The sequence below is a fragment of the Schistocerca nitens genome, chromosome 5 (genome assembly GCF_023898315.1).
Source record: "Schistocerca nitens isolate TAMUIC-IGC-003100 chromosome 5, iqSchNite1.1, whole genome shotgun sequence".
In the NCBI taxonomy this organism is placed as follows: domain Eukaryota; kingdom Metazoa; phylum Arthropoda; class Insecta; order Orthoptera; family Acrididae; genus Schistocerca; species Schistocerca nitens.
In genome coordinates this window covers 556,847,040-556,861,569 of record NC_064618.1, presented here as the reverse complement: position 1 = coordinate 556,861,569, position 14,530 = coordinate 556,847,040, and the positions used below count along the sequence as shown (strand labels likewise).

Sequence of the window (14,530 nt, the reverse complement as noted above, 5' to 3'; positions counted from 1 at the left end):
GAAGTGAAAAAATGAAGACCAACTGGAATTAAAAATAAGATATGTTACTACAAAGAGAGAGAGAGAGAGAGAGAGAGAGAGAGAGCAGGGAAGAATTTCAGGGGTAAGTTTTACAGTAAACACGAAGATTACAAATGCTTCAACAGTCATACATACATTCTCAGAATAGCACAACTGGTACTAAAACTAAACCTAAGACTCACTATTTGCAAGTGGAACAGGGAAGGAAATAACTAGTAGTGGTGTAGAGGTAGAAGTAAATAACCCACGGGAATCACATTTCAAGATTATAATGGGGGATTTTAATGTGGAAGTAGAGAAAAAACTAAACAACAATTCTTCTGGAGTAAACTTTTGAAATTATACCAAAAATTACAGAAAATGCATGTGAGTAAAATTCGCTAAAAGGAATAACAAGTTTGTTCTTAACACGCTATTTCAGAAACAAAGAAATAGAATACAGAATTTATATGTACCAAATAGATCTAAAAATGAAGTTTATTATTTTACTACGAAATAAATAAATTGTACAGGATGCGATATCCCTAAACCACTTTAGATTTTAAAGTTATCATAATTTAAACTTTGGCAGATGGTATTAGAAACGATTAAAGCTGGAGGAAAAGTAATATAGAAGTAACTAACAATATTATTTAGAGACTGAAACTTCCTGGCAGATTAAAACTGTGTGCTGGACCAAGACTCTAAATCAGAACCTTTGCTTTCCATGGGCAAGCGCTCTACTGACTTCTAGTTAAAGATTGTTTGCATGGGAAGACAATTCGCCAAACCTCTTCCATAAAAAAGGGAACAAAGAAGCCTTTTCTCCAGAACATACGAGATATTCACTAAAATTATCACAAACCACGGAGAGAGATGGGGAAAAAAAACCATTCGATTTTAATGAAGCAAAGGAGCAAGCTTTAAGAGAATGTAGCACAATGAGCCACTAAAATTTCATGAAGAAAACTGTAGAACAGAGCTAAGGAGTATGAATTACTTCTTTTTCTGGTCATGGAAAGTTCGAGGAGTATAAATATTTTAATCAATAAAGGTAACAACTCAGCTAATCGATGAGGTATTGCAACACACCCTTTGATCCCCTAATCTTCCTAATCTAAACCTTTGTTAGCTTTTCCCTCAGCATCCACTTACATACTTGGCCCATGCTCCTAACTTGACTCATCCTGCACTTGTACCCTTTTCTCTAAAGCCGCCTCCTTTCCCTGTTCTATTTCCTCCTTCCAATCCACTCTACCATGCCATTGTGCACTGCACACAACTTGCGTGCCCATGGCGAGAATCGCCTCACTGGTGCTGCATTCCTACCCCATGCCTTCCTCCCTTCACCCACTCCATCAGACACAGGCCCCAAACCAGTCAAACTGCAGTGTTAGCACCACGTATCTCCGCAGGCATGTTGTTGCTGTTGTTGTGGTCTTCAGTCCAGAGACTGGTTTGATGCAGCTCTCCATGCTACTCTATCCCGTGCAAGCTTCTTCATTTCCCAGTACCTACTGCAGCCTACATCCTGCTGAATCTGCTTAGTGTATTCATCTCTTGGTCTCCCTCTACGATTTTTACCCCTCCACGCTGCCCTCCAGTACTAAATTGGTGATCCCTTGATGCCTCAGAACATGTCCTACCAACCGATCCCTTCTTCTAGTCAAGTTGTGCCACAAACTCCTCTTCTCCCCAATTCTCATACAGTAAAGCTGCATGCCCTTGGGAAAAATTACGGCTGTAGTTTCCCCTTGCTTTCAGCTGTTCACAGTACCGCAACAGCAAGGCCGTTTTGGTTAGCGTTACAAGGCCAGATCAGTCAATCATCCAGACTGTTGCCCCTGCAACTACTGAAAAGGCTGCTGCCCCTCTTCAGGAACCACACGTTTGTCTGGCCTCTCAACAGATACCACTCCGTTGTGGTTGCACCTACGATACGGCTATCTGTATTGTTGAGGCACACAAGCCTCCCCACCAACGGCAAGGTCCATGGTTCATGGGGGGTCCACAGGCATATGCATGCGTATGTGTCCTCTAGTTCTGAAGAAGGATTCATCTGGAAGCTAGTAACATTTTCAGTCTTGTTTATGTACCTATCGGTAACTCAGTGACTCAACTGTTTTGTGAGTTTGATGCATTTATCCCTGAAATTATTTACCACCTTCTTTAGGTTTAATGTATTTTCAGTGTGCTTTTTGACTCAGTGTCAACAAAATCACTATTCTCAATGCTTGAGAATAAATGCGCAGGGACATGCAACAAACTTTACACATAATTTCAAGCCTTTACACAAATTTCCTCACTGACAACCCCTATAAAATGACAAACGAAAAACATTTCTCTCTTACTACCCCAGTTCATGCAGTAAACACACCACATGTGGCATGAAATCATAAATTTTTTTTGCTTCATTGCTATAATTCCATTTGCAACGCATTTTGCAGACAGTACCTACATATATCACTGAATGTACCTGCAAAATTATATCATTGTGTGACACTTAGTACAGGAGTTATAATGTCATAAACATAAAGCGCAAAGCCAGATACTGTGTGGTATAGTAAGCCAAGGATATTTCATATCTTCAAAACTGTTATTGATAGTCATAGGATAAGTTTTCAGATCCTTAAAGTGAGGAAACAAAGGAGGAATATGTGTTAATTGAACATATCTGAACCAGTTTTTTGTGGTAATATTGTTCTGTTTACAAAATTGTTAAAGCTTTCGTGGCCACTTGTTGACAAACTGCCTATTGGCTTCTGTCTCGGGTTCTTCGGCCGACGTTCATCTAGCGTCAGAAAAATTATTAGATGAACGTCGGCCGAAGAACCCGAGACAGAAGCCAGATTGTTCTGTTTGTCTCAAGTGCAGATAAAGTGTGTGTGTGTGTGTGTGTGTGTGTGTGTGTGTGTGTGTGTGTGTGTGTGTGTGTAGAGTTCTTCTTCACTGGTTTCCAAGAGTTAAGAGATGATTGAGATGGAAGACTGAGTGGAAAGTGTATGCATAACATTAGAAGAAAACAGATAGGAGTGACAACAATTATGACAGAGTACAATAAAGTTGCATATTAAGAGGAAGAATGTGAAAGTTTTGTGTCAGGATGATGAACAACAAACCTTACGTTTCCTTCCCTGTATTCTCTATTTGCAAGCAGTAATAACATTTCATCAGTTAGTTCATGATACCATGGTGAAGGCGATACTCAAAGACACATATTGGACAAATATCAGACAAATCATCTTAATGCTAGTGACTCAAATCATGAATAAATTAACTGCCCTGAATTATTCCACCTAGCCCTTTCCTCTCCCTAAAGGGGAGTGGTACTCAACATTACAATTTTTTTTTCCACTCCGATGTCATGCCTCATCTGAGACGATTTTTCACAGCACTCATATTCTCCATTCTCAAACTTAACTGTAATAGGTATCAACAATGCTGCACAGCACTGGCATCTAGGGAGACCTGTGTTAACTCACTGTTTAACTGTACCAGCTGTGTTGAGAGAAATGCTGTAATTATTATGTTCAAATTACTACATGCGAAGTGGCTAGTTCTTCGCCCACAGTCCTTTCTGAGCAAGAGATTCTAGAGCTTTTAGAAGAATGTCTAAGTGAATATGAGAGTGACAATGCTTTTGATGACAATGATTCATTTGCAAGCAATCTGACTGAAATGACAAAGGAAACAATCCAACCACAAGTTTCAAAAAATATTGCAGTGTGACAAGTTCAGTATTGTAATGCTTACGTAAATATATTTGAATAGAAGCAAACTTTTTGTTTTAATGTACCTACTAATTGTTGTTTTATGGCCTTATTGTTTCCACAAAAAGACTTGCACAATTTCCTGTAGAATGCTCGCTGCCTAGGTGGTGATCATTTAAATAAGAGTGCATGGAGACACTTTGTGTCTGCATTTTAGAGTGCAAAGGGTTAACCTTGTTAGTTATTTTAATGTAGAATCACCACAAAGCTGCTAAAATCTTTAATGTTATGCAACTAGTTTCAACAGAATGTCATCATCTGAGAGACTTTAAAATTTTAAAATTGTGCATATACCACATAGCTACAATTTTAAAATGTGTTACATAAATATTTCACACTGTGAATGTAAGTGGGCCTGTAAACACAAGCATTACATGCAACAAAACCATGCTGCTATACATCAATAATTCCATTTCATATTCTGTCACAATATACCTGGAGTACAGCTAGACAACATCCAGTTGTGAACACGTACATGGTATCTCTCACAACAGTCTACAGGTGTCTGTTCCAATAGTCTTCAAATGTCTCTCCCAATAGTCTACGAGTATTTCTTGTAAGGTCAGAAAGATGCTTTCAGTCCTGGTTTTGGTATGTTCAGGGACATTTGAAGAAACGAGGACTGCTCATGAGGTGTTCTATGTGTATTGCAGAGTCAAATGGAATTGCCAATGTTATTGATTAGGAGTACCAGCCAAGAGTGAAACTGGGCCATAAAGCTGATTGGTGATTGTAAGTGGTGACAGTGGTGGTGCATCAATAACCATATTCTAGAATATTGCATAAGGTGGAAAAGAGGACCTAAAAATTGGAGTGAATGTGTTGAGCTCCTGAAGTGAAGAGGATGGGATGGTTCGGAAAGTTCCAGCTCAAGAAAACTGTCAACGAATTTGGATTCAATAATGAAAGTTCACGGTTTTTCCAATAATGTTCCAGTGCATAATAATGCCATAAGTTAAATAGCAAAGTTCAAAATATTGCTGTATATACTACAACTAAGATGACAAAGATATACTGCATTTGATTTTAGTGCAATTTGTGGAGCTAATACTTACTTTCGAAATTCACATGGGTATGCAAACTTGGGAACAGATTTCAACACTTCTTCATCCCTGTAGCTGTCAGGAAACTTTTGTATTATCCATGCTTCTTTGTCACCTCTTGGTGCAACTACTTCACAGAAACACTGGAACAAATGTTTGATGTTGTCCCTGCCAAACACAAATTGGTAATATTAGGAATATAAATTATTACTGCTCTTAAAAATATTGTTATACTTTTACCAATATTCTTAAAAGACATTTTCTGGAAGTTTATTTTTTTCCAGTAGGCATTAGAGCTCTTTATAGTAAGGTCATCAGCATTTATTTTTCATGTCATCATCATATTTTCTGTGAGAGGGCACAATAAATTACTATATGGAGCTAGCTGATACATACATTCTCTATGGGACATTATTCAATGACAGACAGAAACACACTGAAACATGCAAGCAAAGAATTTGATCACTGGGTAATTTCATTGTATTTACAGACAGAAGTATGAGATATTAACTTAATTATACAAATGGTGATTATTTCCTTTTCTTTTTACAGATAAGTTGGATATAAAACCGTAAAGAAGAGTAAAAAAGAACAATATATTTCTGTTCTTCACATGCAAGTCTTGCTTTCCTGTACTGCTGTTGGTAGATACAAGTTAACACAAAAAATTTCATGAAATTATTGTTTCTTGTAAAAGATTTTGCCTTATAAGGTGGCAATTTTTTTTTCTTCCATATATGAAAAAGAATAGATGTACCAAGTTTTAACCAACACATGAAAAATTCTGGTTGACAAAATTGTGTGGAACATCATAGAATATTTCTGTATAAGCCCCCAAAGTTTTGTGAATTTCCAATATGTGGCAGCACTATACATAGCCTTCAAAATGGCATCTGTAATAGAGGTGCATTCCATGAAGAGAACAGTCATTGAGTTTCTTCTGGCGGAAAACCAAAGCACCACAGATATTTGTAGGCACTCGCAGAATACCTACAGATACCTGGCAGTGAACAAGAGCATGGTGAATCATTGGGTGAGGCGTCTTATCGTTGCAACAAGGTCATGCACACTTGCCCAACCTCCCTCATTGTTGGCTGGCCACTCACAGCTGTGCCTCCTGGAATGTGCGGACACACTCACTCGAAGTAACTGACGGATCACACTCAAACACCTTGCTGCTCAACTGGATGTCTCTGTTGGTTTGGCTGACACACTCCTCCACCTGGGGAGAGGGGGGCGGGGGGTAATCAAAGGTGTGTGCAGCTGGGCAACAAAGGACCACCTGTGCAGAATTGCTTGCTTGCTTCAAGGATGGGAATGACAATCTTTTGCCAATAATCATCACAGGGGATGTAAAAGGGTTCATCACTTCAAATGGCAATCCCTGGAGTAGGGCAACAGCACCTCTCAAAGAAAAAGTTCAAAGCTGCACCCTCAGCTAGTGAAATCATGGCGACAGTCTTCTGGGATTCTGAAGTGGTTATCCTGTTTGATATCTACCCTCATGCTGCAATGATCAGTTCTGAAGTATATCATGCTACACTCAGGAAATTGAAGAAATGACTTAAGCACAAAGATGCAAATGAACTTTTCCTTCTCCATGACGACACTAGGCCTTACAGAAGTCTGCACACCCAAGAGGAGCTCACAAAATTTCGCTGGATTGTTCTTCTTCATCTCAGCCCAGATCTCACACCTCCTGACTTCTATCTGTTTACTTCAATGATGATCCACTCCACAGGAGGCAGTATATGGGTGAAGGGGAGGTCATAGATACAGCAAGATGTTGGCTCCAACATTGACCAATACAGTGAGACCATTTGGGTATACAGGCCCTCCCAGTAAGATGGAGTACAATCAGTGCATCGAATGGAGATCATAATGAAAAATAGGGTTTTGTAGCCAAAAGAGTGGGAATAATATGGTCTACGGGAATCATGAATAAAGCCAACCCATGAAAAAAAAGGTTGCATTACTTATTGAATGCCCCTCATCAATGAAACTCCATGGTAATGGTAATATTTCTTAGAGTTAAGTGATTAACAAGCTTACATTAACGCACTGACAGTCTAATAACATCAATCTGGGCATGACTAGCACTCAGAAATATCCCTTGCTGAGTTGATTTAAAAATTAAAATGCCTTTTTTTCACTTCATCTTGTCCTATTCAACTAACTTCTGGTGTAAAATAAATTTAGCCAGTGAAATTTTTCATGTAAATAAAAATCTCTAAGGATATTGCATAAAGTAGACAGATGTCTAATGAAAAACTCTTCAATGACCTTTGTAATTTTTGTCTCACTTTCAAGAACAATTTATTTCTGACTAGTACTAGAAATTAAATCTGGATAAACTGTGTATGATAAACACATACGCTATAGATTAGGCAAAGATAGTTTTGTGCAACTTTTATGCTCCTGTCTAGGGTATATAATGTAACAAACTGCATGCAACATAAGCAAGAAATTGAGAACTACTGTGTATTCAAAAGTACTTTAAAAGCACATATTAAGTAGTCCATTTATAAATTAGATAAAGAGTCACATTTCAATACTGCAATTTTCTGTTAATACTACAGCAGATGTCACTGCTTATTAATATGAACAAGCCCTCCATGGTTACAGTACATAAGCAACATCTTTTCACAGTTGCCAGTGTACAGATGGAAAGGGTAAGCATGTAGTAGCAGATAAATAGCAAACTGAAAATGGTAAGGGAAAAAAACTGCACCTTTTATAAATGTTTTGGCTTGCCTATAAATTTTTTGTTCAGTTCATTTATAGCCTTAATGTACAGAAAGGTAACTCAGATGACCTTTGGTACAGTTGCTGTACAAACTATGGCTGAATTTATTTATCAGGTATAAAAATATAAACAGAAATAAGGGAGACAAAGGTTTTTCGAATTTTATATGCAGTCTTCAGCAAGAGGACTAATGGGAACTCCTGGAACAGTACATAAAATGTGGGAAAGGCATCTAGTCACCTGTAGCAGACTGATGTGTGGCACATAGCAACAAGTAAGAGGAAACCGTACTCTCACTAGCTTTCAAGCTCTTGCTCTTTTTCCATCAAAATTGCGCACTTTGACACACACAGTCACACAGACACCCAAGCATACACTCCTGCAGTTACTGTGAGACCGATTTATGGTTATTGAAAGCAGTTGCCTGAGCTGGCAGAGATGGTGAGAGGGTGCTGAAGAACCAGGAAAGGCAGGGAGAGGTAGTGGGATAGAGTGAGGCAGGTCTTTTGACAGATGACTAAGGGGTTGAACAATAAGATGTACATGTAGGCTTCTGCGGCCACTGTCACAGTCAATAAAATTCTTCTCGGTATGTGACGAAACTGTCACTGAGTACAATTCTCCAATTTTTCGGCCACTGTTGCAAATGGCTTTCCTCAGGGTGTTTTTGCTCACTGCATAACGAGAACAATTTTGGTTGTTATATACTGGCAGAAGCGGCTGTCATCAAACTCTGATAGGATATTGAGAATGAGTAGGAGGGGTGTCAGATGTCCTTTATTGGTGTTTTCATTGTTTATTTTCATTGGTGGAAATAGATGTTCTTGATTTGTGTTTGCTTATTGCTTGTCACTGATGGACAGGAAAATGGGGAACAGGCAGCAGTTGTGATGCAGCCATGTTTACTTGCTGTCTAGTGCAGGCTGAGGTGTGCCAGTACTCTGTGGTCTACCATGTGCCTGTGTTTGTGTTGCTTTGCACGAGTTGCCATTTCGTGTCACTTTTACTGCTGGCCGCCAAGATGCCACAAGTCAGTACCCACCCACTCTATTCACGATTGTAGGTCGCTTGCCTGTGAACATGGATAGAGGGGATGGATACTGACTTTCGGCATTTTGGCTTCCAGCAGTAACATTGCTATGGAATGGCAGCTCATGTGAAGCAACGTACACAGACATGTGGGAGACCACAGTGGCTGAAGGTACATAGAGTACTGGTACACCTTAACTGGCACCAGGCAGCAAGTAAATAGCGCTAAGTCACAACTGCCTTCCATTTCCCATTTGCCTATATCTACCAGTGGCAAGCAAAGCAAACACCAATCGAGATAATCAATTTCCGCCAATGAAAAGAAATAATAAAAAAACCAACAAAGGACATCTAACACTCCCCACCCCTACTCGTCTTCAATATCCTATCAGAGTTCGATAACAGCTGCTTCCATCAGTATATAATGCGCAAAATTATTCTCATTCAGCATTAGCATAAACACTCTCAGGAAGGCCTTTTGCAACAGTAGCCAAGATGGAAAATTTTACTCACTGACAATAGGGTCACACACCCAGAAGAATTTGATTGACTATGACTACAGGAGTTTAGAGGGTGGAGCAAGTGCGCACGTGCCCCCCCCCCCCCACCCACACACACACACACACACACACACACACACACACACACACACACACACACACACACAGAGAGAGAGAGAGAGAGAGAGAGAGAGAGAGAGAGAGAGAGAGAGAGAGAGGGGGGGGGGGGGCAGCTACTTTGGACAGGGGACTGACCACTACTCCTCCTTTTACACTACTCAGCTGCTGTTTCGATCTACTATCTCATACTACGCATTTTATGTAACAACACTATCAACTGTCGTATACTGGAAAAGTTACAATTAAAATCTGTTTGATATGAACATCGGTGTTAATTGAATTATCCATTATTAAATTCAAACAACCTGGTAAATTAGAGAAGAAATGGCTAATAAGATACCATTTTACCATGTTTTCGAGTACCTGTAGTTTTCTGATTTCCCACCTCATGTCTACTGCCATAGACTTTTGCACCAGAATATAATATTACATTCTGAACCCCCACAAAGGGAAAAACAGTCTGTATGGAAATCAATTTTCCTTCTAACACTGCTGTTTTACAGTTCATACTAAATTCCCTCTTACAAACACTGTCATAGAATAAATGTACTTCACAGAGTAAACGTACTGGCATACTGGCAGTTGAGTGAACAGATCCTACAGTCCCTGAAGAGGCTTCTGCGAGATGTCTGGTTTTTAAATTAAACAATTTTCTTACTGCACACTACTGTAGCAAAAATAAGTTTTTGATCAGAGCTGCACTACCCCAGAAAATTATGCTATAGGAAAGCACTGATAGCATATGAAAACAATGCTACGAATCCCATCTGCTGGTACACAATGAGTGTGATTTTTAAGTGTGAAGCAAGCAAACTGAGCTTTTTGGTTAACTTACATGTGTAAAGGAGGATATGAGATGAACATCAGCAAAAGCAAAATGAGGATAATGGAATGTAGTCTAATTAAATAAGATGATGCTGATGGAATTAGATAAGGAAATGACATACTTAAAGTAGTAGATGGGTTTTGCTGTTTAGGGAGAAAAATAACTGATGATGGTTGAAGTAGATAGGATATAAAATGCAGACTGGTAATGGCAACGAAGTGTTTCTGAAGAAGAGAAATTTGTTAACAACGAGTATACATTTAAGTTTCAGAAAGTCATTTCTGAAAGTATGGAGTGTGGCCATGTATGGAAGTGAAACATGGACGATAAATAGTTTGGACAAGAAGAGAATAGAAGCTTTTAAAATGTGGTGCTACAGAAGAATGCTGAAGATTAGATGGGTAGATCATGTAACTAATGATGAGGTACTGAATAGAATTGGAGAGAAGAGGAATTTATGGCATAACTTGACTAGAAAAAGGGATCGGTTGGTAGGACATGTTCTGAGGCATCAAGGGATAACCAATTTAGTATTGGAGGGCAGCGTAGAGGGAGACCAAGAGATGAATACACTAAGCAGATTCAGAAGGATGTAGGTTGCAGTAGTTACTTGGAGATGAAGAAGCTTTCGCAGGATGGAGTAGCATAGAGTGCTGCATCAAACCAGTCTGTGGAGTGAAGACCACAACAGCAACATATGTTTAATGGTACCATATCAGTACGTTATAAATCTGGAAGCCTAGGAATTTCATACATGGAGTTTCAATTAGGATGTCCTCTTTGATCTCTGCTTCAGATACCTGGAAGTTATTTTTATTTGCCTGGAAATGCACAATATGAATCTTTGTATAAAGAAGATTTGCACTGTTTATTGTGTACCTGTTGTAAGTATTTGCTTTATTCTCCTAGCTGTGTGTGGTACAGAAAGCTTTCAACGACACAACAAACCTGCAGAACACAAGTTCTAGCACCATTATTCTTCACCTTCTACACTAACAATATGCCTTACACTGTAAGCAAAAAAACTGGATACACTGATGATCTGGACATAGAAAGCCTTAACAAATATTAAAGAAGATAGAGTTTGTGTCAGGATCCATCTCAGACCGATGTTCATGCTTTTCAGCTCAACAATAAGGTCGCCAATACACTAAGGTGACAAAAGTCATGGGATAGCAAAATGCACATATACACGTGGGTATTGCACACACAAAAGCATTTACAATCCACCAAAACAAGCCTACATATTTAAGACATGAATAATACAAGAAGAATTCCAAATTAACACCAAGGTGTGTGGCTGGCTGATAACTCCTAAAAAATATTGGTGTGTCAGCCTCCATGGTAGGCAACATACTAGCAAGTTTTTGAGCACAAGTCACATATTTCACAGAATCTTAAAATTTGTATTAATCTTATTTCCAGCTAAAATACATGGGTAGTCTGCAGGTAAATTTGCCTCTACCCTCTTGTTAAAAAATAAAACACATTAAACTAAAATGTTCCATGCTATGATCAATATGCCAAAGCACTATACATTGGAGGATCTACTCGAATGTTGTGATTAGATCCTATTAATAGGAGGGCAAGCTGGAATGAGGTACACTACGGCCACATTGTTGATTTTACCAGCCGCAGCTTATTGTCTGTCACTTCCAGACACACTTTTTCCTACCTGCGCAGGACTCTGTGCCTCAACTGTAAGGTGATAGCATCTAGAAGGATAGCACTGTGAGAAATTTGGCAGCTAATTAATTGTCCTTAATTTCCTCCATGAGCCATGGACCTTGCCGAGTTGAGGTGAACTGCATGCTTCAACAATACAGATAGCCATACCATATTTGCAACCACAACAGGGGGGTATCTGTGGAGAGGCCAGACTGACCTATGGTTCCCAAAGAGGAGCAGTAGCTTTTCCAGCAGTTGCAGGGGAATAGTCTGCATGATTGACTGATGTAGCATTATAACATTAGCCAACATAGCCTTGCTATGTTGGTACTGCGAACAGCTAAAAGCACAGGGAAACATAGCTGTTATTTTTTTCTGAGGGCATGCATCCCTACTCTATGATTAAACTACGATGGCTTCTTCTCTGAGCCACTCGGATCACTGGGGAGTGATGGAGTGGGGATTACTCAGGAGGATGTCATCAGGAAAAACAAGACTGGTATTCTTCTTAAGGTTGGAGTGTGGAATTTTACCGAAAAAGCCAACAAGTATGAGTTTATATGCCAACTAGCTCTCCGATGATGAAGAGATTGGAAGAACGAATGATGACAGAAAAGAAACTAATCAGATAGTAATGGGAGATGAAACTTAAATTATGTTGAGGGACTCTAATTCAATAGTAGGAAAAGTAATAGTAGAAAGAATTATAGAAGAATGTGGTCTGAGGGAAGGGAATGATATAGGGAGCTGCCTAGTACAATTTTGCACATGGCATAAATTAATCATCGTTAACACTTGGCTTAAAACTCATGAAAGAAGGTTGTATATGTGGATGAGACATAGATGCACGGGAAGGTTTCAAATGGATTACAGAATAGTAAGATAGATTCCGAAATCAGATTTCAAACTGCAACACATTTCCAGGGGCAGATGTGGACTAGGATCATAATTTGTTCGTTATGAACACTAGATACTAACTGAAGAAATTGTAGAAAGGCAGGGGTGCTTGGTTGGTTGGTTGGTTTAAAAGAGGGGGAAGGGACCAAACTACTAGGTCATCGGTCCCTTATTCCGAATAAAACAATGCCAAAATGGTGAGAATAAAACAAGCGAGACTGACACCATAAAACGGAGAGAAAGGAAAAACCACAAGAATTACGGAAGGGCAACAAACATTTAGGAAGCCAAGTCAATTAGACGTTGAAGACCAAACCTAAAAGTCAATATGTCTCCACTACAGCAAGGGGATCATCAATACGGTAAAGTTCTCGTTCCAGATTAACTGTACGACGCTGACAGAAAGACGTGCATAACACATGACTCTGCAGCCAAAAACTGGAAGCCATGGACTAGAGCCCATGATTGCGCCTTCTGGATGGCTCCCTGTAAGCGCCGCTCAGTACTGGTGGAGCAGTGTGAAATGCAGAAGTCGTCTGCATACAGAGAGGGTGAGATGGATGGCCCTACAGCTGCTGCTAGACCATTAATGCCCACTAAAAATATAGATACATTCAATACAGAGCCCTGCGGGACCCAATTCTCCTGGCTATGGGAGAACTATGGAAGGCACCAATTTGGACAAGGAAAGTACGAAGCGACAGGAAATTCTGAGTAAAAATCGTTTAGTGGGCCTTGGAGAACACACTCATATAATGTGGCAAGGATATGAAGTCGTCAGGTGGTATCACACACTTTTCATAAATCAAAAAAGATGGCAACAAGGTGTTGGCACCTGGAAAAGGATATTCGCATGGCAGACTCGAGAGACACAAGATTATCAATGGTAGAGCGACCCAGGTTGAAACTACCCTGGCATGGAGCCAGTAGGCCACATGACTCCAGGACCCAACCCAACCACCGACACACCATATGTATCAGCAGCTTATAAAGAATGTTGGTGAGGCTGATGGGCTGATAGCTATCCATATCAAGTGGGGTTTTGCTGGGTTTCAGCACTGGTATGATGTTGCTCTCCCGCCAGTGTGATGGAAAGACGTCATCGCACCAGATCCGGTTGAAGATCACGTGGAAATGTCGCTTGCAGTCAGACAAGAGCTGTTTAATCACCTGACTGTGGATCCAATCTGGCCCAGGAGCTGTGCAAGGGCACTGAGGAGCTCCCACTCTGTAAATGGGGCGTTATAAGGTACACTGAGGTGTGTAGTGAATGAGAGGACTTTCCCTTCCATCCGCTGTTTGAGAGTGCGAAAGGCTGGGGGATAATTCTCCAATGCAGAGGTGCAAGCATAGTGCTCAGCAAAGTGCTCGGCAATCGCGTTTGCGTCAGTAGATAACATGCCATTTACGTTAACAGCGGGAACACCTGTTGCTGTCGGGTACCCAAAAACTCGTTTGATCTTTGCCCAGACTTAGGAAGGCGACATATGGCACCCAATGGTCAAGATCTATCTCTCCCAGCACTCCTGTTTCCATCGTTTGATAAGCTGGCGAACGCGGGCACGGAGCCATTTAAAGGCTATGAGGTACTCCAGGGAAGGGTGCCACTTATGCCGACGTATAGCTCGCCGATGCTCCTTAATTGCCACAGTGACTCCCGGCGACCACCAAGGGACTGTCTTTCGCCGGGAACACCCTAAAGAATGAGGGATCACATTTTCTGCCGAAGAAACGATTGTGGTAGTCACCTGCTCAACCATCACATCGATGTTACCAAGAAGGGCAGAGCCAATGGAGACGTCAGAGGTGAAAGTTTCCAAGTCCGTCTTGTTTAAAGCCCATTTGGGCAGGCGTCCATGGGTCTGATGCTGGGGCAGTGACAGGAAGATGGGGATGTGGTCACTACCACACAGGTCATCATGTGCTCTTCA

The 14,530-nt window shown here is 40.4% G+C and overlaps 1 protein-coding gene across 3 annotated transcripts in view; it reads right to left on the bottom strand.

Moving 5' to 3' along the window:
* LOC126259806 (DENN domain-containing protein 1A-like) overlaps positions 1-14,530 on the bottom strand; it is a 289,351-nt gene that overhangs the window by 254,037 nt on the left and 20,784 nt on the right. For all 3 annotated transcript variants that reach the window (XM_049956834.1, XM_049956836.1, XM_049956835.1), the window contains exon 2: positions 4,826-4,981. In XM_049956834.1, the coding sequence (XP_049812791.1) occupies positions 4,826-4,981 (156 nt within the window). The remainder of the gene's footprint in view (positions 1-4,825; positions 4,982-14,530) is intronic.